Here is a 23,762-nt window from a genome sequence, read left to right as displayed (position 1 = left end):
TTGTAGCTGTAGCCATGCACCCCTAGGCGAGAGGAGCAGTGCTTTGGTTTGATAAGCAAGTAGAGTAGAGCTATGCTTCCACACCCTATAAGCATAACAAGCTTTTGTGCATTCATTTATCTGAATTACTTTACCCATTACACTACCAATATTAAAATGACTTAAAAAAAAAAATTAAATACAGGTTTTTAACTTGTGTATTTAAACATGGAACATTATTGTAATTCTATTTTTGTTAATGTGTAGTGTATATGAGATGTTTAACAGAGGTCCTGACTGCTTAAAGATCCCATGACATTGCTCATAAAAGCAAGGATACTAACCATGGGTTTCTGGGTATATTTCACTCTGGGTCTGTATTATCTGGCCTGGCTAAAATTCCCTCATAATTCATCTGGTGAAGTGTCTCACTTTACAGATTGATCTATTGGGGTTGAAGGCACACAATGGCTGTCAAGCACGAAAAAAATGACTATGAATCCAGAGAAATATGGCTTAAATTTAAAGATGAGTTGTACTTCTTATGACCTGCAGGGGGCGCCGGTGGGAAGGGTGTGTGGGGTGCAGCAGGAATGGTGTATGAGATGGAGGAGCCGGACGCAAGGGATCCCAACTATGACGAATCATCTCAGGTGAGTGGGAAGAGGTTTAGGGCAAGTCCTGTTGGAGACGGAAGGTGACCAACTTTCTGTTTTGAAGTGAGCCTTCTATGAAACCAGTTCAAAGGTTAGGTTATTTACAGGTATACGAAACCGTTTCTCCTTAAAACATCAAGAGCAGGGCCTGTCGGCCTGTTTTTTGCTTAGCATTGTAACTGTCGGTGTGCCTTCAGTCTGGTGATGGTGCATGTGCTTCAGTCTCTTTCCTTGCTAGACTATCGTAGAAATGACAAGAGTTCAAAACTGATCACTATTTTTGTGAAATGACATTCTTTTTTTTATTGGGCCTTTCAGATAATCCTCAGGTATTACAGCAGGACACACCTTGCAGAATACTGTTATTCATTGAAGCGTGATATGTTGTCACGCCCTAAACTTCAATTTCTAGGAGGTTATTAATAGTACAAACATAGCTAAGGAAGTGAAACAACAATTGCAAAAGAGCGTCACGAGCCTTTTTTGTGTTATGTTCTGAAGGGCTCTTTAGACAGACCATCTATGTTGATGTAGTTCAGCTTGTTGTGGGGAAAACATCACAAAGCCCCAGACCATGCATTAAAAAACTAGGGCTGAACATGTGTTGTGCATTGCGAGATTAAAACCAAGACGCTTAATCGAACATTCGCAAGGATCAAATGTTCTGCTTTCCCCGAAATCCAACATTTATTTTTCCATCAGATTTTTGTAACGAGGGTCTCAGTCTATTCACTGCCATTCAGACGGAAGGGTCTTTCATTGAGTTTGCCTGAACGTCAGTGTAGTGAAATTTCAAACTCCTGCAGTATAAATCGCAGCTGTGGAATGATCATGTCAAAGCCATTTGTGGAAGTCCTGTCATTTAACAGTAGCGGATTGGAAGATAAGAAGATCATTCTCACCTGAGCTTGAAAGAAAGTTGTTTATAATAGCATAGTAGTATTTTGTGTTCTGTAGCTTCAGAGAGCCTTTTACTATTGGTGTGGATGATAAGACATCTTACAAGTCAGAGCCATGCTTAAAACTAAGCTATGCTCACCAGTTTGAAAATGTTCTGTAATAATACAAAACTTCACCTTTACAGTATTGAAGTGAACTGTACAGTACAACTACACACATGAGGCAATGCAAACAAGACGCCGCATGTGCGTTTTCAAATGAAGAGGGATTTACAGAAATCGGGGATTACCTGGATAGTACTGCATTGTGTTAAAAAGGAGGGATAAATTATGTCTCAGAATTATTTGTTTGAAATCTGTTTGAAGCCATACAAACTAGCATATTGGGATAGGAAAAGACCAAACGCTTTTCAGATGAGGCTGTAAACTTATCTTAAGTTTTTTTCTTAGGGTTGTTTTTGGTATGTTCAGTATTCCTTGGTTTACCTTGACGATTTCGTTTCAGCTTTTTGATGGTTTGCGGCCTTGTTTGATGTTTGACCACATCCTGTTTTTCCACAGTTTTCCTGTATCTGCTTGTCCAGCAAGCAGCAATGGCAATGGATTAACCAACCTCGGCCCACTGTCTTGTTCCGACATTTTGTTTTCTTTGTGGACTTTTTCTACTTTTTCATTCACAGTTGCAGACTTGCTTTCAGATGGCTGGTAACCCAAACAGCTGCCAGAGTTGTTGGTCAGAGACCAGAGGGTGTATTCATTAGGTGCACAGGGTTTGAACTGCAAGCCTAAAATCAGCTGGACTGGACTGCAGCCCTATCGCCCTACAACTCACAACTGACAACCCACTGAAGCTAAGCAGGTGTGAGCCTGGCCAGTACCTGGCTAAACTGAGGTTGCTGCTGGAGGTGATGTTAGTGGGGCCAGTGGTCTGTGTGGGTCCTAATGCCCCAGTATAGTTCGACAATACTGTCGAAAGGTGCTGTCCTCTGGATGAGACGTAAAACCAAGGTCCTTACTCTCTGTGGTCATTAAAAATCCCGGGGCGTTTCTCAGAAACGGTAGGGGTGTAACCCTGGTATTCTGGCCAAATTTCCAGCTAATCCTGGTAATCATGGCCACCTAATAACCCCCATCTATGAATTGGCTTCTCCACCCTGTTCTCCTCCCCACTGATGTGTGATGAGTGTAATGTGAGTGCAGTATGGGCTGCCGTCATCATCCAGCTGGGGCTGCACATTGGTGGTGGTGGAGGGGAGTCTCCATTACCTGTAAAGAGCTTTGAATGGAGTGTCCAGAAAAAGCACTATATAAGTGGAAGGAATTATTATTATTACTGGATGGGCCGTAGAATTTTTCTAAAGCGATGAATTCTCATTATTTGCAAAGAGGATAAAAAGCTGTGCCAACATAAGATGTTTTGTCTGGCTGCTGCTTTTGTGTGTGGTTGGTTCTCGTGTTGGGGGCTAGGATAGCTCTTCATGTAGGGCTTCCGTCTCTGAACGGGCCTGAGAACAGTGTCGCAGGATTTCCCCAGGCATGTATAATCTTCCAAAAGAAAGTCCACTGGAGTCTGTATGTGTTCAAAACTGATGCGTTTTGGAATTTCACAGAAAATTAAAGGCGTGTTGAGTTGAGTCATAGTCTTCTCTTTACTGTGGAAAGAGACTTCCTTTTTTTACTGCTAATGTGAATACAGCCACCAGTCACCAGTGTCTGCAGATTCAGGGTAATACTCGCATTGCAATCAGTAAGGACACTTAAAATTTCCTGTATGTTCAGGGAGGTACCGAATACTGAACATTTATATCAACGTGCTTTGATATTTGGAATCTAATTTAAAAGAATTACAATTAACATTGCTATTTGTCTGTCATCGAGTAATCTGGCTTGGCATAAATTCTGTTTAACTGAAATTTCCTACAGCCATATTCAAACACACACATTAGACACCTCTTCATAATGCAGTCTCAGCTCGTGTTCCTTAAATGAGAATGTAACACCGTACATGGATTTTAAATGTATAGTTTGGGGTTTGAGTTCGATGGGTTAGTAGTTCACGTTCAGCCTTTAGAGCTCTCTTCATGCCGAGGCTCCTAGTGTGTGGAGCTTGCATGTTCTCTGGTGTCAGCATGGGCTTTCTCTGGGTGCTCTGGTTTCCACCCAAAGACATGAGCACTCGGTTTATTACAGGCTCTATACGTTGTCCCTGAGTGTATGTGTGTATCCCCAGGTTGGCTGGCATGCTCTCCAAGGTGCAGTGCCCGCTCAGGCGCAGTTCCACATTGTGTTGTGTGTTTTCGGGATAGACTCCAGATTCCTTTGAGTTACCAAGGGGTAAATAATTGGAGCCACTGTCTCCTGTGACCTTTCATGATTTTATGAATCAAAGTCTGTTCATTTCACCGGCACGGTAACAATGCCTTCTCCTTTAACAGTTTCCTTCAGGAGGAAGACGAAATTCTTTTTTCCTGATTTTTAGTGCTTTCAGCCAACATTTACATGGTCCTTCAGTTGTTTTCCTTTAGCTTTTTTGGCTCATAGATACTTGCTCTGTTCAGGATCCAGAGCCTGTGAATCACAGAACAAACACTGGTCTCTTTTCCAGTAAGCTCAACATTAAATGTGCACATTTTAATATTTATTTTTTTTGCAGCTAAAATTAGTACAGACAAGAAACCTAAGATCTGGCAGCAGTGTGGACCAGTGGTTTGGGTCCTGGACTTGTAACTGGAAGGTTGTGGGTTTGAATCCCAGATGAGTCACTGCTGTTGTGCCCCTGAACAAGTTACTTCAACCAAATTCCTCTAGTGAAATACCCAGCTGTATAAAAGGGTGCAAACTAACCTGTTATGGATTAAAGCATCAACTGATTGAATTTGTAAAACCAGTCAGATATATTTACAAAGGGCCTTGTTGAATCTGGGCTCCTTTGGAAAGCCACAAGAATCCATGTACTTTAACTTTTGATGTGATGTTTGATGACAGTATGATAATAGTATCTGTAGCCGTGGTAACTCAGACGGCAAGGACATCTAGCTCCTGACCGGAAGGTCCCCAGTTCAGTCCCAGGTAGGGGCAAGCGATGGAGCTGCTCTAATTCCTTCCAGACGGCTCCCAGGTCCACTCAGCCTGCTTTCCAAGTGAGTAGTGGGGGTTAATCCTTCTGGGGGTAACAGGCCGGCCGGAGTGTGATGCTGACCACATCACCTCCACCTCCAGTGTCAGATGGTCAAGTAAAAATGGTGCCCTTGTCCCCCATTCCCCAATGGGCCTTTCTGGCCTGAAAAGGGGACCTTACCTACCTATGATAATAGTATCACTTCAGGTAAGAAACATGATGAAATGTATAAAAAAGAGATGTTTAGCCATGAATCTCTTTTCTTTTATTAAAACATTTACGGATGAATAAAGCAGCCATCTTAGTCAAATGCTTGTGTTTTATTTCAATAGTTGTTCATCTGGCACAGTGCTAATCACAGCTCTGCTCTTGGGAGTCCCACACCTCACAGCTGCGCAGCTCAAAGCCTGTTCTGAGCAGCACAAGAGAGCAGTGGCCTAATGGGACACTTGTCTGCTTTTGTTCCTGGTGAAGGGAGACACGGTCTACGCCACAGTGGTGCCGGAGCTGGATGAAGGCGAGCTGGAGAAGACGGTGAATCCCATTGTTCAGGAATACTTTGAGCACGGAGACACGAGGGAAGTTCAGGTAGGTGCGGTTTCTGTAGCTCACGGGGCTTCGGAACCGAGCGAAGCGTCGTCTGTTTTAATGCCGTCGTTATCGTTTTTTTTCTCCGAGAGCTGCGACCCCTGTTGTGCTAATATTTAAACTCCACACACCACACACTGCCGTGTTGCAGCGATGTTTTAAAAGAGATTTTTTTTTACTGCTTTGTTCCTTTCTTTTCCCTTAAACGTAACTGTTTTGACTTGTGTCTCTGTGTTCCGCTGCAACCATAGCTACCTTACCATAATTTCCGTATGTTTTCCTGTTGCTGTAAGGTAAAAAAAAAAAAAAAACAGTTTTTATTTTTAGAATCGGTTTTAATTTAACTAAGCTTAGAGGTCTTATAAATGCACACTGCTTCCGGACTAATTATTTTAAACAGCCTTTGGAATAGCTTCGCACATGAGATTCTTTAAGAGGGAGTGGAAAATCGAAGCACCTTTCTACAGCTTTTCACAGGTGGAACCACAGAGGTGGAAAATGACTTGTGTGACACAGTTCAGGTGGAGCTGTTGTTGTTGTTGTTCACATTACACTTGGAAATCGCCAGTTTGGTGTCTGCAGTTGTTAATCAGTTTGGCTTGTACCAGTGTGGGTGGGGTGAGAACCGCACATGCTTTCTTTCCTGAACATGCTCCTGCCCAGAGCCAAGTAGTGTGTTTTTTTTTTTTCAGTTCGTGCCCGCAAGGCTGAGCAGCACCGTTATTTTAGTGCTGGCTTCAAATTATCCTAGCCTTCCTGTTTTTAATTCAATTTTGAGTATTTTATAATCCCGTACACTGGGCCTAAAGGTGCATCATGAATATTTTGTGATATTTTTACTTGGCAACTTTTGTCACAATTTCAACTAGTCTCTCAAACCTGCACTGTCTGGCGGGTAGGTATGGAGCTGTTAAAGGGGGACTGCAGTCCCAGCTTCTCAGACAGGTCATTACTGTATGTCTCGGTAAAAAAATACATTTGTTGACGTTTAGAGAATAATTACAAATTTTGAATTAGGCACGGAACCATGAACTTTGTGAAAGTACTGTAAGTCGCCATGTTGTTGCAAGCTCAATTTGCAGCCCTTCTCGCTCGCTAGTCCCTGTAATAGACTAGTGTACTGTGATGTACGAGCAAATAAGTACTGGCTGTGCAGCAGACATTTCACTGCAGAAATGTTCCAATGTTTAGAAGTGGTATTTGTCGGCTAAACCGTCTCAAAGTCGAGAGCAATATTTCTCTTGGATTAAAAGGGGCGTATTCACAAGCCTGCTTGTTTTCAAGGTAATAGGGCCGCAACATGTCACTGCAAGTTTTGTTTCCTCGTTCTGAGTGACAGAACATGGTGCTGCACAAACTGTACCTGAAAATTTACAAGTTACTTGTGTACATTTGACTTTTATTACGGTTTGAAATGCACTTGTCAATGCTGATTTTCTAATCCTGAAATATGAAAATAGCATTGCAGTTCCCTTTAAATATTCCTGCAAGTCTTTTCAATCGTTATCTACTAATTAATCCGACTTCTAGTATTGTCTAACTGCTCTTCACTTTAGCAGGAATGTCGTCTGAAGCAGGACAGTCCTTCACTTCTCTGGGGTGTCTCAAAGAAACAGCTCCTGCTGTATTTGGTTTTACAGCCATTTCAAGTATGAGATGATGCACATGTCTGTGTTTCCCAGAATGCACTGGTGGTGAAGACATGGAGCAACACTGTCCTGTTTTCTGTTGTTGCAGGCTCTGTTAAAGGAGTTGAACCTGGGACCTAACAAATACGAGTTCTCGTCGCTGGCAGTGGTGCTAGCCCTGGAGGGCAAAGCCAGCCACCGGGAGCTGATGTCACGCCTGCTGTCTGACCTCGTGGGCAGAGTCCTGTCAGAAGACGACATGGCGCGGGCGTTCGACAAGATGTTGACAGACCTTCCAGACCTCATCCTGGACACACCTGAGGCCCCTCAGGTAAACAAGACCCTCTTCCTGGCCTAGAAACACTTTTTGTTTTAGGTGGCACTTTATTCTTCATTTGCATCTCTCGGTTTAGGAACATGATTAGTTCCTGGAAAAAGCGTCGTCAATGGAAACCAAAACTTCCATTGCTTTCCGTGTAAAATTTTCCACTTGGTTCCCGAGCTCCAGAGCATCAGTTAATATTTACTTTTTTACCCTAAGAAGACCCTGGATTTTCACAGTTAGAACACCGTAGGTCATTTGTAATAATTGGCGTTATTTACTTCAGTGCAGTAGTTATCAAGATAAATAAAATGCGGAGAACGCAGTGAGAACTGGGGGTCACGCTGTGAAAGGTGGCGTCTTCTGTTTGCTTACCATGGAGGCTCCTTTTTTGTTTTTTCATGTCGGCGAACAACGGGTGAGAAAATACATTCTCCATGACAGCGAACAGTTTTTAACCAGGTGTTTGTAAGTCCAGGCATGGGGGGATTTTTCTTTGTGCACTAATGAAAATGGCCTGTGGTAACAGACCTGCACTCTCACCTAGTTTCAGAAGCTGAAGTGGGTAGGCTTTGCTCTAGCAAGTCCCGCTTCTGGAGTTGAAGAACTTCGTTTCCCCAGTAGAGTTTCGATAACCCACCTCTTATTGTGGCTAGACTACTGTTTGTCCGGTATCCATAGTGTTTTTTTTCTGCGTGGCCCTATGCAGTGTAGGTTTTCAATCTGTCTCCTGGCAGTGCTGCTCCATATTTGTTTTTATGAATATCTCCCTCAGGAGTTCAGTATCCAGGTTTCCAGACTTGCTGTGTTGGATAAGCATGGTGCCAGTGGGCTGGTTATAGGATCCAAGCTGTGCTTGTTGAAATACTCATACATGGCCCTTAGTGGAGTTGGGAAATACTGGAGCTGAACTGTAAGCAGGTTTATCCTCAGTAAAGAAACAGGCATTCTGCCACACACTTGTCCAAGTACTGGTGTCCTCCTCGTCTTCATTTTTTATTAAAGAATATGTTTTTAGGGTGTTGAAAATCTTATGCTTAAGTGAACAAAAGTAAGTTTTCATGGTTTGTGCACAATATGGATACCCTAACAACAACTGTTTGTTGAAATGGGACAGTGCCTCTTCCATCATGTCAGTTCCTTCCATTCCTCTTGGAAGATGTTAAATGCTGGAGAAATGAATAACTGGAGCTCTGCAATGTCAAAAAGAAATGAAGTTAAACGCAGCAGAATTCATTGTCTGTTCATGATAATAATTCCTTGCATTTTGTAGCATTTCTTATCTCAACCGATCCCAAAGAGCTTTACATAGAGGAAAGAAAACTCATGTTACTCACTCCTGAAGTGCAGGCCCAGCTGGTGACATGGTGCTCCAGCTGTCCCACTGCAAGTTAGACAGGGGGAGAGGAGAGAAATTACTTCACAAGTTGAGTGGAACAAAGGAGGAGCTAAAAGGCCAGATCGTGCAACTTCAGAGTGTGATATAGTCTGGATTTTGGTCCCTACTCTTGTGAGTAGTGCCATTAGTGTCATTGGATCTTTAATAGCCAAGTAGTCAGGACTTACTATCATAAGAGATTTAATCTGAAGGATGGCACAGCCAGCAGCTATATCGCCCTGCAACTCACGACTGGCAGCCCACTGAAGCTCAGCAGGTGTGAGCCTGGCCAGTAGCTCGGAAAGCTTGGGTTGCTCCTGGAAGAGGTGTTAGTGGGCCAGTAGGGGGCACTCACCCTGTGGTCTGTGTGGGTCCTAATACCCCAGTCTAGCAATTGGACACTATACTGTCAAAAGGCGCTGTCCTTCGGGATGTAAAACCGAGGTCCTGAATCTCTGTGGTCATTAACAATCCCAGGACGGTTCTGCAAGAGTAGGGGTGTGATCCTGGTGTCCTGGTCAAATTTCCAGCTGGCCTTTACCAGTCATGGCCTCCTAATAACCCCCATCAATGAACTGGCTTCATTACTCCGTTCTCCTCCCCACTAATAGCTGGTGTGTGGTGAGAGTACTGTGAGTATAGTATGGCTGCTGTCGTATCATCCAGGTGGGGCTGCACACTGGTGGTGATGGAGGGGAGTCCTCGTTGCCTGTAAAGCTCTATATAAGTGGAAGGACTATTTTTATTATCATTCTGAGAAGAATCCTCAAAAAATCCTAAAAAATCATTTTTATTATTACGTCAGTTTTCGTTTTGTTTTGGTATTTTACCCCCATAGTTTATTCCTTGTCCCCTGTCTCTTCCCCCATTGTGTGTCGTGTTACAGACCCTGACCTGCCTCTGGCTTAAGGCCTACCTGTCAACCAGAGATCGGGGTATTTAATCTAACACTCATGATGTAGTGCTCAGTCTTGTCTTATTATTTTGTGGTCGTTGATGTAGTCTTTTGGAAATATTTCGTCTTGCACAAGAGCTTGTCACGTAAATGGACACCCTTTTCACTTTTGTTCTTTGGGGACTGTAGTCTTACGGCTTCTGTGACCACCCCATGACATAACACCATGCGGTTTGATCACACTGCCATTGTTTTAATCAGAGACGTGCTCTTTGAGTTCTGTCATGCAGTGGTGGCCACCTGGTTTTGAATGGTAACCCGTGCTGTTGATGGGCTTTTTAAAACCTCAGATATTTCATGGTTCTGTTTTATAGAATGCTGGCATTGTAGGAAGAAATAAGCCAGCTCTATACTCAGTGCCAGAGATGCAAATATATGCTACTGTACATGATGTATTTTGCCTTCTTTGAAATGTGCCAACACAAAGTTGTACAGGATGTGATGAATGGATAATGAACATGCTTGGTGTTTGCTTGAGGAGAGGAAACTCAGTCCTGAATGGGCACATTGCAGTGCGGCAACCCAGTGTTTTCCGATATTCTCCAATTGCTTTCTGTTTTTTCCCCCTCCCCCGCAGATGCTGGGTCAGTTTATCGCCAGGGCGATTGCAGACCACGCGCTGCCGATGAATTTTCTGGACCGCTACAAGGGCAAAGTGGACTGCGACCATGCCAGGTGTGTGAAACTTGACTGAGGTCATGGAACACGGGGGGAGGGGGGTACCTGTCAGATCATTACCTTGTGAATGACCTGCATGCACTTGAACACGTCCTGTTGCCGGTGCTGTTCAGTACTGTGGGTACAACATAAATTGTTGGTGAGGGAGCCACATGTCCAGTACCAGACAAGTACGTACTGGATCACCTGAATCTCTCTCTTGGTGCAGAATGTCGTTTCACGTGTTTTTGTCCCCAGGTACGTTTTGGGGCGTTTTCTTTGGCTCAAGATCAAGACTGATCTGGAAGCAGCCTAAAGCCTCAGCTTTCAGAGTAGTCGGGAGACCTTCAAAACACTTTGCACTGCTTTGTGGTGAAGAAGGCCTTTCCCTTTCACGCGACCGTCTTCGTTTCCATTTGTGAATAAGAACTGTCCGCAGTGCTACCATGTTCATCTGCTGTACTCACACCTGACAGAGGCCAGTTGCTGTTGTAAGTGGTCCTGGCGGTCCAGGGGTCATCCCTTGGGACCAGGGCATGGTGTCTGTTCAAGTTCAGGTTCACGTTTATTTGTCATTCCAGCCATATCCAAGTATACAGTGGAATGAAATAGGGTTCCTCCTGGTGCACAGTGCAAATACAGACAGGACACTGACACAGACATGGTAGACAGGATACACATAGTGCAAATTACAAGGCAAATACATTATACAACATACACAACACACGGGGGGATTTAAACCCTGTTTCTGGAATTGGGGTGGGTGCCAGTAGATTCCAGGGTGTTGAGGAGCCTGACAGCCTGCGGGAAGAAGCTGTTCCAGAGTCTGGTGGAGCTGGCCCGTACACTGCGATATCTTTTCTCAGATGGTAGGAGGGCAAAGAGTTTATGGGAGGGGTGGGAGGGGTCATCTACTATACAGAAGGCCCCGTGTAAGCAGCGTTTATGATGGGTGACAGAAATGGAAGGGAGGGCGGCTCCAATGATCTTTCCAGCTGTTTCCACAATTGTTTGCAGGGTCTTGCGGTCTGAAGTGTTGCGATTTCCAAACCAATCAGTGACCCAGCTGGTCAAGGTGCTCTCAATGGTGCTTCTGTAGAGAGTGGTAAGAATGGGCGGGGGAAGGTTTGCCCTTCTCAGTCGCCGCAGGAAGCGGAGACGCTGCTGTGCTTTCCTGCCTAGGGCGGTGGTCTGTTCCAGAAAGTCCTTACTTTAGGGTTAACATGCCAGCCAGAGCCCTACAGACTCGGCTGCGCTTTTACCAGACCAGTTAACTCAGGTTATAGTGGCCCAGTGCACGGCCATTTTAAAACCTCACCCAAGTACATGTGCACCCACATCATACAGAGTTCAGATAGTCGTTCTTCATGATCGCCTGTCTTTCCAGTTGTCTTCACAGTGGGGCTGTTGCAGTGGATAGAGGTGGAGAACAGCTATTTCATTTTATCGCTGAGTCAGCAGTCGGGTCATTGCCGGTGGTATGCAGCTAGTGTGTTCATAAAATCGAACACACCTGACCGACCAGTTTGCAGTCTCTCCCGTCCCATTCAGCAGATTTATCTAATTCAAGAAATTGGTTGGGGGGGCCTTTTCCTTCAAGCGTATGACAAAAGCAGAGGAGAACAGTCTGTGATGGGAGATCACATTGGTCACAAATAAGCGACGATGATGAGCACCATGAAGAGAGAAGAGGTGAATCGTGTGTAGAAGGTGTGAAAACAGCGGCGTGTGAGAAAGTGTTCTCTTGATTATTTGCTGCCTGTTTGTGGTTGGCTCCAGGGCTGCTCTGGACCGGGCTGCTGTACTGCTGTCCATGAAGAGAGAAATTGTGCGACTAGACAATGTGTGGGGTGTGGGCGGAGGACAGAGGCCGGTCAGGCACCTCATCAAAGAGGTAGGGAAAAAAAAGTGCTTTTTGTTCAATGTTGTGGATGTGGACAGATGCTATGTTCGAAACGGGTGCCCAAACTTGACGCTCTGTGTGTAGTCGGTTTTCAGCCCATGTCCTTAATCTTAAAGATCTATTTCAACAACCTTCAAAACAAGACAACAGAAGTGAGAAGGCAGGCAGGTTCGTCTTGGTTCATGTTTTCATCACAGTAGTTTGAGAAACAAAATATTCAAAGTATTTGAACATTACGAAGCAGTGTGTAGGTGGTCAATGAAGGCTCCAGATTTATTAAACTGGAAGATAAGAATAAGCATAAGGATTATTTATTATTATTTACACTTATATGACACTTTTCTGGACACTTCACTCAAAGGGCGTTACAGGTAATGGAGACTCCCCTCCACCACCACCAGTCTGCAGCCCCACCTGGATGATGTGACAGCAGCCCATACTGCGCTCACAGTACACTCACCACACCGCAGCTCTCAGTGAGGAGGAGAACGGTGATTAAGCCAATTCATAGATGGGGGGGGGGGTTATTAGGAGGTCACGATTGCTAAAGGCCAGTGGGAAATTTGACCAGGACACCAGGGTTACACCCCTACCCTTTCTGGGAGATGCCCTAGGATTTGTAATGAGCAGAGTCAGGACCTCGGTTTTACATCTCGCCTAAAGGACTGGGCCTTTTTCGCCGTCACTATACTGGGACATTTTTTTTAGTCCCTTGCCATCTTGGCCGGGTTGCAAACTAGGTCTCCAGTGATGGAGAAGCTGCCCGTCTGTAACCTGTGGCGCAGTGAGGGAGACGTGCGCTGATGTGCTCTGTCATGACCGGTCTGCTAGCGGACTAGACAGTGCTCGCCTCGCTGCCCAGGTCAGTGGGAAGCTCTTTGGACATGTGTAAGTGCCAGGAGCACAGGAGATCCCCTATGTAATATCTTCTTTCTGTAGTAGATTCCCTACTAGTGTTATTTCCTGCTGGTTCTTGCAGCATTTTATTACACATTTGTTTTATATACAGATTTTAATATCCTTTTAATACAGCAGGTTTGTTTGAATTGCTTTGGGGCATTCCAAGTAAAGTACCTTGCTCGGGGGCACAGCGCTAAGTTCCCACCTGGGATTTAAACTTGCAGTACCTGTGATACAGAGCCCAGTTTAAACATCCCACACTGCTACTGTTATTAGGCTGGTACGTACACCCCTCTTTGTACAACATGCATGGGTTCATTATAACCCAGATGCCTGGGACAAGTCCATGTTAAAATTCTAAAAAAGCGTAATCTAATCAGTCAAACATTTCCTGATTAGATAAAAGTGCACACTTGTTAGCTGCTCTCTGGTTCACTTCCCTCTCCTTGAATAAATGTGTAAAAAGGTGGATCAATTTTGCTTTGTGTTCAAAGAAATGAAGAAATGTGAAAAAAGAGCAAAACGCGTACAGTGTGCCGAAAACGTGGAACATTTGTATGAAAGTTCTGAGGGAGTTCTTGGGTCTTAGTACACAGCATTTATTCAGGAGGGACTTGCCCTTAAATCAGGTCTGGATCTTTCAGAGCTGAAAGACAGCAACTGGGAGTGTATCTCAGCATTAAGGGAGATCATCAACAGTATTGTTGTCTGCTGTGAAGAAGCTCTGTGTGACTGTAAGAAAGACATTGTATGATAGTTCACAATCTGTACATTCTTCATGAAACCCTCTTCCAAGGAGCCCAAGCCAGGAACCTGGACAGATTAAAATTCTAATAAATATGATGCATTTCTGCTATTTAACAATGATATAAATAATTGATTAAGCTAATGTTCTGATTGAGTCCTCACCTATTTTAGTACTTAAGTAATTTGCATGTTTATTTTGTGCTCATGCAATCTATCCCTGTTCAGCCTGTTCATGACTCCATTTAGCTTGTATTTAATTTAGAGCAAATTGTTCTGGAACCTATCTCTGGTCAAAATGAGTTATAAATAGGCGCAAAATAATATAATCTTTCTTGTCTTGGTCAGAGACCCATTCAGAGTTCCTGGTGAGGTGACGGATGAGTCACTGTCGAGAGTGATTTCAGATTTCCCTTGTTTTTGCTGGTGCTGATCTGATTTTTGTGCTGTTGTTTCATCTCCTTGGCTTTATGGAGATGCCTGGGTCCCCTTGTTTAACGAGTAAACACTGTCTTCTGAAGACAGATTAACGGCACGGCCCGGGTGAAGACGACTGGTTTAGGATAATTAGGATAAGGATAAACAGTCTCTAGCCAAATCCCTGATGGATAAAACTGTACTTCAGACTGTGAGCTTTATCTTAGTCTACCAAGAACTACAGGATTGGGCTCGTAAACACTGCCTTGCTTGGGCTGTTCTGTGCACTGTATCAGGTCCCAGCTGCCCAGACTTCTGAAGAGTTGGGTTTTAAAACCTGTCCTTGAAATTCCATTGAAAATCTCTCTTCTCTTAGTGACAGATCCTCACTTAAACTTCAGGTTGACTGTTTGAACTTCAGAATTTCAGTTTTGTTTAATACACCAGGAAGGGAAATAGTGGGTCCTTCAAGATGAAGGCAATTCCAGGACAGCCTTTTGGCACGAAGCTCATTGTAGCTGTCAGACGGAGAGTGATGAAGACAAATGTCTTTTGCAGTCTAAGTAACGGGTGATTTAGAAGGCAGTGCAGGCTGGTGTCAAGTGTCATGGGGTGGTGGTAGGCTGCTGTCTGAATATGAAATGATGTGCACTGCTGTAAACTGAGACGTATGCTCACAAGGTGGCAAAATGGTGAACGAGACATTTACACACTATAAAGTAATGAGTGTGATAGTTTAGGGAAACGACCTTATAGAGTTCTGTAATGGTCAAAAATTAGAAATGTCTTATGCAGTGAGGGGTGGGCCGTCTGCTTTTTGTCATTATGCCAGTAGATTATTGTTCCAAATTGCCGGGCTCACAAAAAGGTTTCTTGATCGTGTAGCAGGGCATGAAAATGTAAGAATAGCTACAGAGGATAAAGGTCGCTCGGCTCATCAAGCATGTTTGGTATCTGGCAACTTACGAATCCCAGGATCCCATCCAGCCAGCTCTTGAAATAAGACGGTGTGTGGGCTTCCCCTTTACCATGTCCATTTGTGTCCACTATTTTTATTTGTCTCCGCTGGTTTTGAAGCGAGTCCAGTAGGTAGTAATTTGGGTTGTTGAATCCTTCAGTTGAGTCACTATTGAGGACTAAAAGGGCTCTGTTCCTTCAGCCGGTTGCTCTAGGACACTCCCACAGTCTTTAATTCCCCGTGCCCTGCTTGCTGGCCCATTTGTGCGTTGCACGCTGGTCTCCCTGGTGAACGTGAAACAGAAGTTCAGGATTGCTTTGTCACACTGTTCCGCGATTGTGAGTACCTCTCAGGCAGGTCCTGTGGAAGTGATCCCTCTCCCAAGACTGGGAAGGTTCTTTTCTGCTTTCCTGTAGTGACGCACCTCTCCCTTCAGCCCACTAATTGTTCTGCTCTCCCCTCGACTAGTGTGTTGTCCTCGCCGTGGACGTCGGTTTCCTGTCCTGTGTGCTGGTGAGAGTGGGCTCCTGACCGAGCTGTTTTGTTGTTGTTTCTGTTTTTGCCTCAGATGAACCTGCTGCTGAAGGAGTACCTGGTGTCGGGGGAGGTGTCGGAGGCGGAGCACTGCCTGCGGGACCTCGAAGTGCCTCACTTTCACCACGAGCTCGTCTACGAGGTAACGCATCATCAACCCGAGACGCTGTGGGCCGCCGGCCTGCCCCCCTCCGTGTGGTCTAAGGAACTAAGGAACGATAGAGCCGATGCCTTGCTGCCTGTTCGGCAGTGTAGCAGTGTTGTTTAGGGAGACAGGAACTGGAAACACCCAGACTTCGAAACAATACACAGTAAAATGCTAATGTATAGAGGACTGTTGTCATATCACGGCAACATTTTTTTCAAGCACACATTTATCAGTCAGATCAAGCCGATGGATGAGGACGTTAAAAAGAGATATTGTAAAGATTCAAGAAAGGACTTGAAGTGCCTTTTCGTTTCGCAGCCTTTGGAGAACAAACCTGAGTTCCCACCGTTCAGTTGTGAAGGCTTGTGGTTCCCATTACTAATACACATTGCCACCTAGTGGCTGACTAGAGTAAGTCCTCCACCCTAGACCAAGAAATATTCGTGTAATTAATGTTCTGTTTAACAGTGATTATGCTACAATATAGGTTACACCCTGTACGCAACTGCCTGTTACCACTCATATTAACATCAGATTAGTTTGCTGTGGTCTTTAGCAGTTTGCTGTGTATTTATAATAATGGATACATGTGATCATGTTGAAACATTGAAGAATTCGGTCTGCTTTCCTGGCTACAATCTTTTATTAAGCTTTCAACTGATAAATGAGAGTGCTTTTTGTGTAATTCATTTTTTGTAGGGCAGCTGTAATAAACATCTGCTGCACTCGCTAGGCACTGTACATTAGTCATTCTCGTCTCTTGTCTGTACTGTGGCTGTATTATTATATATCCAGCCTTTATTAAATTAAATTATATGGCCAACCAGCGCAAAGGGTTATAGCTTAGTGTGTCTTCCCTTGTGTAAGGCTCTTTCCATAAAATAAAGACTCGAGCTGTAAATTATTTTAGATCTGGGGACATGGCCTAACCATCTCCTGTGGTCAGTCCCACTTTAATATTAAACATTTCTAATTTCATGTTTACAGTGACTGTGACAATCTAGGATCTTCACACCTCTCTTGGTTTGTTTAACTGTGGTGTCATATCTAAATCCAAGTAGTATTTTCTTCTAAAATTATGCTAATTATACACATAGTTCCTTATATAGCACAGTTTGAGCTAGATACATGGTCAGATATCACCAGTTAGTGAAATGTAGCAGGCCTCAAGATGATGATCTGAACCAGAATGCATAATCGCATTGTGTTAGTATAACCAATAAGGTTAGATGATGCTCTTTGGTGCAAGAGCATTAGACTAAAGTGGAAAACAATACTGACCTCTGGTGGTGAGATAATGTACCATGTTCCATCTGCTCCTCTTCAGCCAGACAGGATTTTGTGTTTTGTCCCTTCACAATGTGAGGGTACACATGCACCCATTTACTTTTCCTGTAGGAACTGACATCCTTCGGGATCATCCTGAGGATTTGTACACCCATGGGACAGAAAATAATCGCATTTTAATAATCATCAATTTCCCTACGGGATTAATAAAGTATTATCTATCTATCTAATCAAGGAAACATCAATCTTCTAGTCAACCTGTTTCTTTATCAATTTTGGTGAAGTACTCAGGGAAGGGTCCAGATAACACCCACTGCAGCACAGAATCATGTTCCTTGTCTTCCTCCCTTCGTTTAGTTTAGCAGTTAGAAGGCTTTGTTTTTGTGCTCCTTTTTAAGTGCAAAATAAGTGCAATTAATCAGATATTACTGCCATTCCTGGAGGGGTCTCTTGCGCCTGTTGCTGCCTCAGAAAGCTGACCTTTCAAGCTCTTGTCTTCTCACATCCAGGCTGTAGTCATGGTGCTGGAGTCCAAAGGGGAGACCGCAGTCCAGATGATGGTGAAGCTGCTGAAGGTATTCTGGGAAACTGGGCTCATAACCCTGGACCAGATGAACCGAGTGAGTGTTCAGTCACAGTGACTTGCGAGACGCGAGGGTAACGGATCAGAACTGCTATAAAACTGTGAACGAGAGGCCCTTCTTGACACAAAGGGTTGTGGGGGCCAATGAGGTTGAAGCCGATTCCCCGTGCTTTCTTTCGAGAAGTGGCTGGATGTGATCCTTGGATCGTTAGCTTTTAGTGACCGAACGAGCTCGGTGGCCCTGAAGGCCTCTTCTCGTTGGGAGCCTGACGTCTGTTTTAGAAAAAGCAAGCCGCACAGTGTCAGGCGAGGACGAGAATGTCTCGCCTCTTACTGGAAGAGCTGCAGGGCAGCAGGTGTGACATAGTGACGGAATCTATCCAAAGTCCGTACAATAGCACTGACCGTGAGGTCAGAAGTACAGCCCAGGGAGCAGCGATGGCCATTTTAATACAAAGGGCATCCATTTCCCTTGGAAGCTCTGTCTGTTAAAGGTTACCTTGTGCTTCCACACACTTGGGAGAGATGGTGAACAATAAAGTCTCCATCCCATGACGCATGTTTGGGAATGTGCTTGCAAACCATCCACACTTGGAACACCGTCCAGCAAGAGGACCAATGATTGGTTTTAAAGCCCCTAACCACGCCTCTACTACCTGCACTCACTAAGCTATTACGAAATGTCTAAGGGGACATCATTCCCAGTGGAAATTGCCTCTAGAGGCCTGAGACAGAGGGGAGCCCGAAAAAATTAATGCCACATGAACACATATTTGGACGTTTAATGTGTGTAATAAGGAAGTTTTACCAGTGGCTACGCAGTGCCGTGGCGGTAGGCCTGATGGGCGGATCTTGTGTTGCAGGGGTTCCAGCGCGTGTACAACGAGCTGCCTGATATTAACCTGGATGTGCCTCATGCCCACACTATCATGGAGACCTTTGTGGACCTGTGCTTCCAAGAGTCTGTCATCACCAAACAGCTAAGAGACGCTTGTCCTTCGAGGTGAGCCTCGTCAGCCCCTTGCTTAATTCGCTTTCTGTAGCACGTCCTCCTTCTTTAGGGAAGTTTTTGTTCCATCATTAAGTTACGTATGAAACGGGAGGAGAAAATATTACAAGTAGAACTTAGGAATGGTTGGAAAAAGCCTGGAAAGTCTTCTGTTAAGGTTCCCAATTGACAGATGTAATCTGAAGTGACAATTTACAAGGATTCAAGATGGAAGGGGCAGGATTGAGAACTAGGTAATTAAAGGAAAACCCCTACCCCGACAGTAAGAGTAGGGGGCATGAACTGGGTCAAGGACGTTTACACAAGTGTAAATCAAGAGGTAGTGGTATTAATGATTAGAAATTCACACAAAGGACTTCAGGGATCTGGAATAAGGTAACCAGATTCAACGTTGAAGAAGATTCCTGAGGAAGATGAGTTGAGGACGATGATCTGATTCAGCCTTTCCAGCTAAAGAAAAAGCTGAATCAGATCAATGAGCTGCTAGCAACCAGTGGGCTTCTCTCAGATTGTAGCCTTTCTTATTTTCTTACATTCCTACAATTGCGTTGTGCATCCGTGTGAAGAAGCATCCATCGGTTCAGCTCTCGTGTTGAACTGAGCATGAGAAAACGCACACCGGTCTGTAAGTGTAAAAGTGCTCAGAAGTGTTCAAACCAGCCTGACCCGTCTTTTCCCTGTCGTTCTGGCCACCAGGGGGCGCAAGCGGTTTGTGAGCGAGGGGGACGGAGGCCGCATCAAGCAGTAGAGCGGAGCGAGAGAGTGTGGGCGCCTCCCCCCTGCCCGGGGCCCGAGGCCCGCGGCAGGGAGAGCCCCGAGTGGCCCCGGCGCTCGGCCCCACGTCAACGCCAGCGGAATGTGGAAAGGGGGGAGGGAAGGGGGGGGGAGGTGTGGGCTGTGGAAGCTTTATTTCTCCTTTTTTTTTTTGGTCTTTCTCCCGAGTTCGTGTTTTTTTTTTGGCGTGCTCTTGAACGGAGGGAGGGAGACTGGAGGGAGCTGGTGGGGGGGGTTGGTTATGGCGATTCCTGCACCGGTGACTGTCCGTTGTATTTTGCATTGCATGTCAGGCCATGATTCAGATATTGGTCCTAGTGACGAAGAAAGGAAGCAGCGGGGATTCCGAACTTCTCTTAACAGGGCTCTGGGGTGAGGGTGAGCATGTCTGGTGTCTCTTTTATATTTTACTTCTTGACCGCGTTATACTTGCACAGTAATGTCTTGCTTTCCTGCGGCTCTTGGCGGTTTTCTGGTGGGGAAGCCTCTCCACTCCCTGCAGTCTTGGTGCTAGCAGCCTAGCTGTATCTCAGTTCAGTGCCGCTTAGGAAAGACGCTACACCTTGACCAGGCCCTCTCCCGCCTGCTGTCTTTGCTATTCCTGTTGCCAGTTTGTTGGGAGGTCTGACTTCAGAGTGCAGGCAGCCACGGGGTGGTGCTGTCCGGGAGGTTATGCCTTATCCCTCTACACACCTGCTGCTCTGCAGACGGTCAGCACAGTCGTTGCAGGTTCACCGGTGGAGATGAAGGCAGGCGCAGGCAGGTGTGTGGCAGTGAGTAACATGTCCTGAGCAAGGTCTGAAAAGGTCTAGAACTTACCAAAAAAATCTTATTGGGGGTGTAGCTAGGATAGACCGTTTGTAAAGATGGCTTTTCAGCCAGTCATCAGATACTGTACAGAATTCCAGGAATATTGTAGAAGATCCATAGCAAAACTGCCAATGAGCAGTGAAGGAGCTGGAAGGATGAGGGAGTCACAAAATATTTTTTTTTTCAAGTGTAACAGCAGAGATGTCAAGCGTTCGACATCTTTTTTTTTGAGGTAGAACCAAAGAGCGTGGGGTTCTAATGTCACAGTATTCATGTTTTTGCGCTTTTAATGTTGATTCCATTTCATGCTTCTGAAAGAAAACAGTTTTTTTTTTCCCAGAGTCAAACCCAGCTGTAAAAATATGGTGTGTGGGGTATGTCTTTGAAAATGAGATTTTGCAAAGATTTCTAAATCCGGGGAAAACGCAGAACTTAGTTTGCGTAGGAGACAGAAGACGGTTCTCACACACCTGAACTCTTCTTGTTTGCATGAGCTTCAGAACTATTCTTCTGGAGTTTAGCTACTTGCCCTCCTAGCTGTTGCAGTTTTTATTTGTATGCATCCAAAGATTTGTGCTTAAGCTGTGAACCTGAACTGTGTAAAAGGGGACACATTAGCTCTGTTATACTGGCCTATAACCTGAGATTTTCCAGTAAAAGTGACCAAACGACATTCAAAATCACGACCCTGAAGGGGAAAATTGAAACCGATGGAACAGCTAGGGAAAAAATTTATTCCATGTTATGCCAGGAACGAAAAAAAAAAAACACGTATTACTTCAGCCTTTTCTGGTCGGTTAAAATGGGCCAGAATATTAGAAACAGGTATTGTGTTTTTCAGTGGATTTGAAACATGTATAATAACCTTGATGACAGCTGTTATAAATAAAAAGTGCACAGAAAAGTACAAGTGCTACCATTACTTTCATTTTTTTTTGTTAGGAATGGATCTTATTTTCCATGAGCCTTTTTATAGCTTGGGCAAAATCTCATCTTTTCATTTTGTTTCTCCTAGTCTGTATGCTGTCCTATTCAATTCTCTCCTTCTGAACCAAAACGGATCTTCAGAGCAGGGTTGCTTCTCTCTGGCACTTTTCGTATTCTGAATTATGAAACCCTTACCTAGCTTGTAAGAGAGCAGTTTTTTTAATGCTAAGTTCTTCTTCACAACATTTTGACCACAAATCTCTTTAAATCTGATGTCTTTGTATATAATGTACTGTCAGCTTTTTTTTGCTTTTAAAGCTGAAACCAGAACTCCTACACAATATGACAAAAATGAGTACAAACTCTGATAGTTTCCTGACTCCTTTCTTTCTATAAGAAATAATATGTAGTCACTGATGAAATATTTCTAGAGGCACACCTACTTTGAAAACATTTTTCAGGTTTCACAAATTTACAAATGTAGAGGCCTTCCAAAGGGTGCAGTTTACAGAACAATGCACCTATTAGATGAATGAGATGCTAAATTGCTATTGGTTTATGGTGAAGAGTGAGACAGGTTTATTTGCAATCAGTTCCACCATTCGTTGACTATTGTTGGCTCGGCATATTTGAAGACAAAATATTTAGAAATATTTAGAAATGAATGCAGCCCCGATTGTCTGAAAGTGCTGTTCGGGCAGCTAGGATGCATTATAACCTTGTTAGTTTATTTCCTTTGAAAGAAATCTCTACAAGCTGAACAGACAGCACAGATTGTGAAAACAGAATTACTTTTTTCAAAGGGCTTAAAAGCAGCCTCACCAGCTGCAATGGAGACAAAGCATCCACTAGCTTCCTGAGTGGCCGCCTTCCAGTCAATTAATGGTCTGTTTTACTTTGGGCTGTGTAGGATTTTAAAATATTGTTCAAATGTGAATTGCAGCAAAGAAAAGCCTTTGCATTCCATCACCACCCAGCACCAATACATCTTGAAACTGCTGCTTGAAATGATCAAGTGCAAGTATTTCCTTACATCTGGTTTCATGAAGTGTCTTTTTATTTCCCAGTTCTCTTTAAAATATTTCCTCTCAAATATAATGCAAAATTAAGTGGGCGTACAGACTTATTATCAAGGTCCTGATACACCTAATGATAACACCTAAAAGGATTACATCAGCTGCTGGTTTACAACTGTCCAGTTTTAGTTTGGCAGAGTTTGATCAAATCATTCAGATGACATTGCGTTTTTAATCAAATAAGTGTTAAATGATTGTGTATAAGAAAACTTAAGAAATGGAGAGAGAGAAAGCCCTGCTTTGGAACACAGTGACTGAATCGCTTTGTAAATTCAGAACCTCTTAACGGTGCAGGAAGTAAGCACAACAAATGTTGACTTGTGTGCATTTGTACTTCAGTTGTTTTTATTTTTGTCCCCAGTAAGGACAGTTTAACCAAAAGGACCTGGAATGTTAATCTCTCAAGGTGCACTGATAGAGCCTTAGGCACATCTCAGTGTGATGTTCTCTGCTCAGCTCATAGTCGCCCCCATGGCTGGTGGTTTGGCCATCATCAATGGGGAAAATCCCATTCCTTTTCTTTGGTTCTACTCCCTGCATTATTTTTTTCCCCGTTGTGGCTGGGGAGTCCTTAGCGGGTGTGCAGATGTGCAGTTAACACGGTTACTTCTGTATGTCGGTGCGCATGATAATCCACACACTTGTGATAATACCGTATTGTTAAAAGCCACCAGCCTTTTTAAAAAAAAAATCAGTCAAGCAATCAAATGCTGGTAAACCCAACAAGGATGAATGGCATCAACTTTTCATCACAGCTTCACGTGGTCAAAAGGGTTAATAAAAATACAGAGTAAAAATCCGTCATTCGGGTTCGATGGTGTAGGGTTATCATCAGCAGCGTCCTTATTTCTCGGGGTATGTGTGTGGAGGGGTAAAGAGTTAATTTTTGGTGTAAATACCTAATTTCAGGTTATCACTGGGTTTTTGTAACATTTTAAAGTCATTTTTTACAAGTGTGAACGTTACTGTCTGAACAGTTGTTTTCTTTCAGGTAATTTGTTGAAAATGATGACAGTGCTTTAGCTCCTATCACAAATGGTAACCAAAAAACCAGTATTGCTGTTTTTTTTCCAGTCTTTTTGTACCCTCCTCTGAACCTGTAATGCAACACATTGTGAATCACTTGTTAAAAAGCTTTACTTCTCTTTGTTCTGTTACTTCCAGCATTGCAAATACATTTGGGACAGTGTCATTATTTCAATAAAAGTTGACCTAATCCTAGCCTCTTTGTGTCATGGTGTAAAAGTGTATTAATCTGAACTTTTGCTAATAACATTCAGAGAAAGAGCAGTGCCATGCTGATGAGTTGGGTTGCCTTCTTGATCTTTGCTGGTCGCCCTGACTGTTTCACAGGTTAAGAATGACATTCATGTCAGAATGTTCTTAAGGGCAGATTTCCTTGGCTGTTGCTCTTCTGATCAGGTTTTGTTAAAGTATTCACGTTTCCTTGGGCTAAAGCAAAATACAAATAATCCTTTATTTATCCAGATAAGTCACTTCGAGAAACTCGTG

The 23,762-nt window shown here is 43.9% G+C and overlaps 1 protein-coding gene across 1 annotated transcript in view; it reads left to right on the top strand.

The window, feature by feature from the left end:
- pdcd4a (programmed cell death 4a) overlaps nucleotides 1–23,466 on the top strand; it is a 39,748-nt gene extending 16,282 nt beyond the window's left edge. The window contains exons 4-12 of the mRNA XM_088638178.1: nucleotides 535–632; nucleotides 5,127–5,240; nucleotides 6,978–7,199; nucleotides 10,101–10,198; nucleotides 11,960–12,074; nucleotides 15,671–15,778; nucleotides 17,581–17,691; nucleotides 18,518–18,657; nucleotides 19,360–23,466. Coding sequence (XP_088494304.1) covers nucleotides 535–632; nucleotides 5,127–5,240; nucleotides 6,978–7,199; nucleotides 10,101–10,198; nucleotides 11,960–12,074; nucleotides 15,671–15,778; nucleotides 17,581–17,691; nucleotides 18,518–18,657; nucleotides 19,360–19,411 — 1,058 coding nt within the window. The 3' untranslated portion in view covers nucleotides 19,412–23,466. The remainder of the gene's footprint in view (nucleotides 1–534; nucleotides 633–5,126; nucleotides 5,241–6,977; nucleotides 7,200–10,100; nucleotides 10,199–11,959; nucleotides 12,075–15,670; nucleotides 15,779–17,580; nucleotides 17,692–18,517; nucleotides 18,658–19,359) is intronic.
- The last annotated feature ends 296 nt before the right edge of the window (nucleotides 23,467–23,762 follow it).

This window comes from Lepisosteus platostomus, chromosome 1, assembly GCF_059453375.1.
Source record: "Lepisosteus platostomus isolate fLepPlt1 chromosome 1, fLepPlt1.hap1, whole genome shotgun sequence".
In the NCBI taxonomy this organism is placed as follows: Eukaryota; Metazoa; Chordata; class Actinopteri; order Semionotiformes; family Lepisosteidae; genus Lepisosteus; species Lepisosteus platostomus.
Note: the sequence above shows the minus strand (reverse complement) of the source record. Positions and strands in the feature narration are given on the sequence as shown.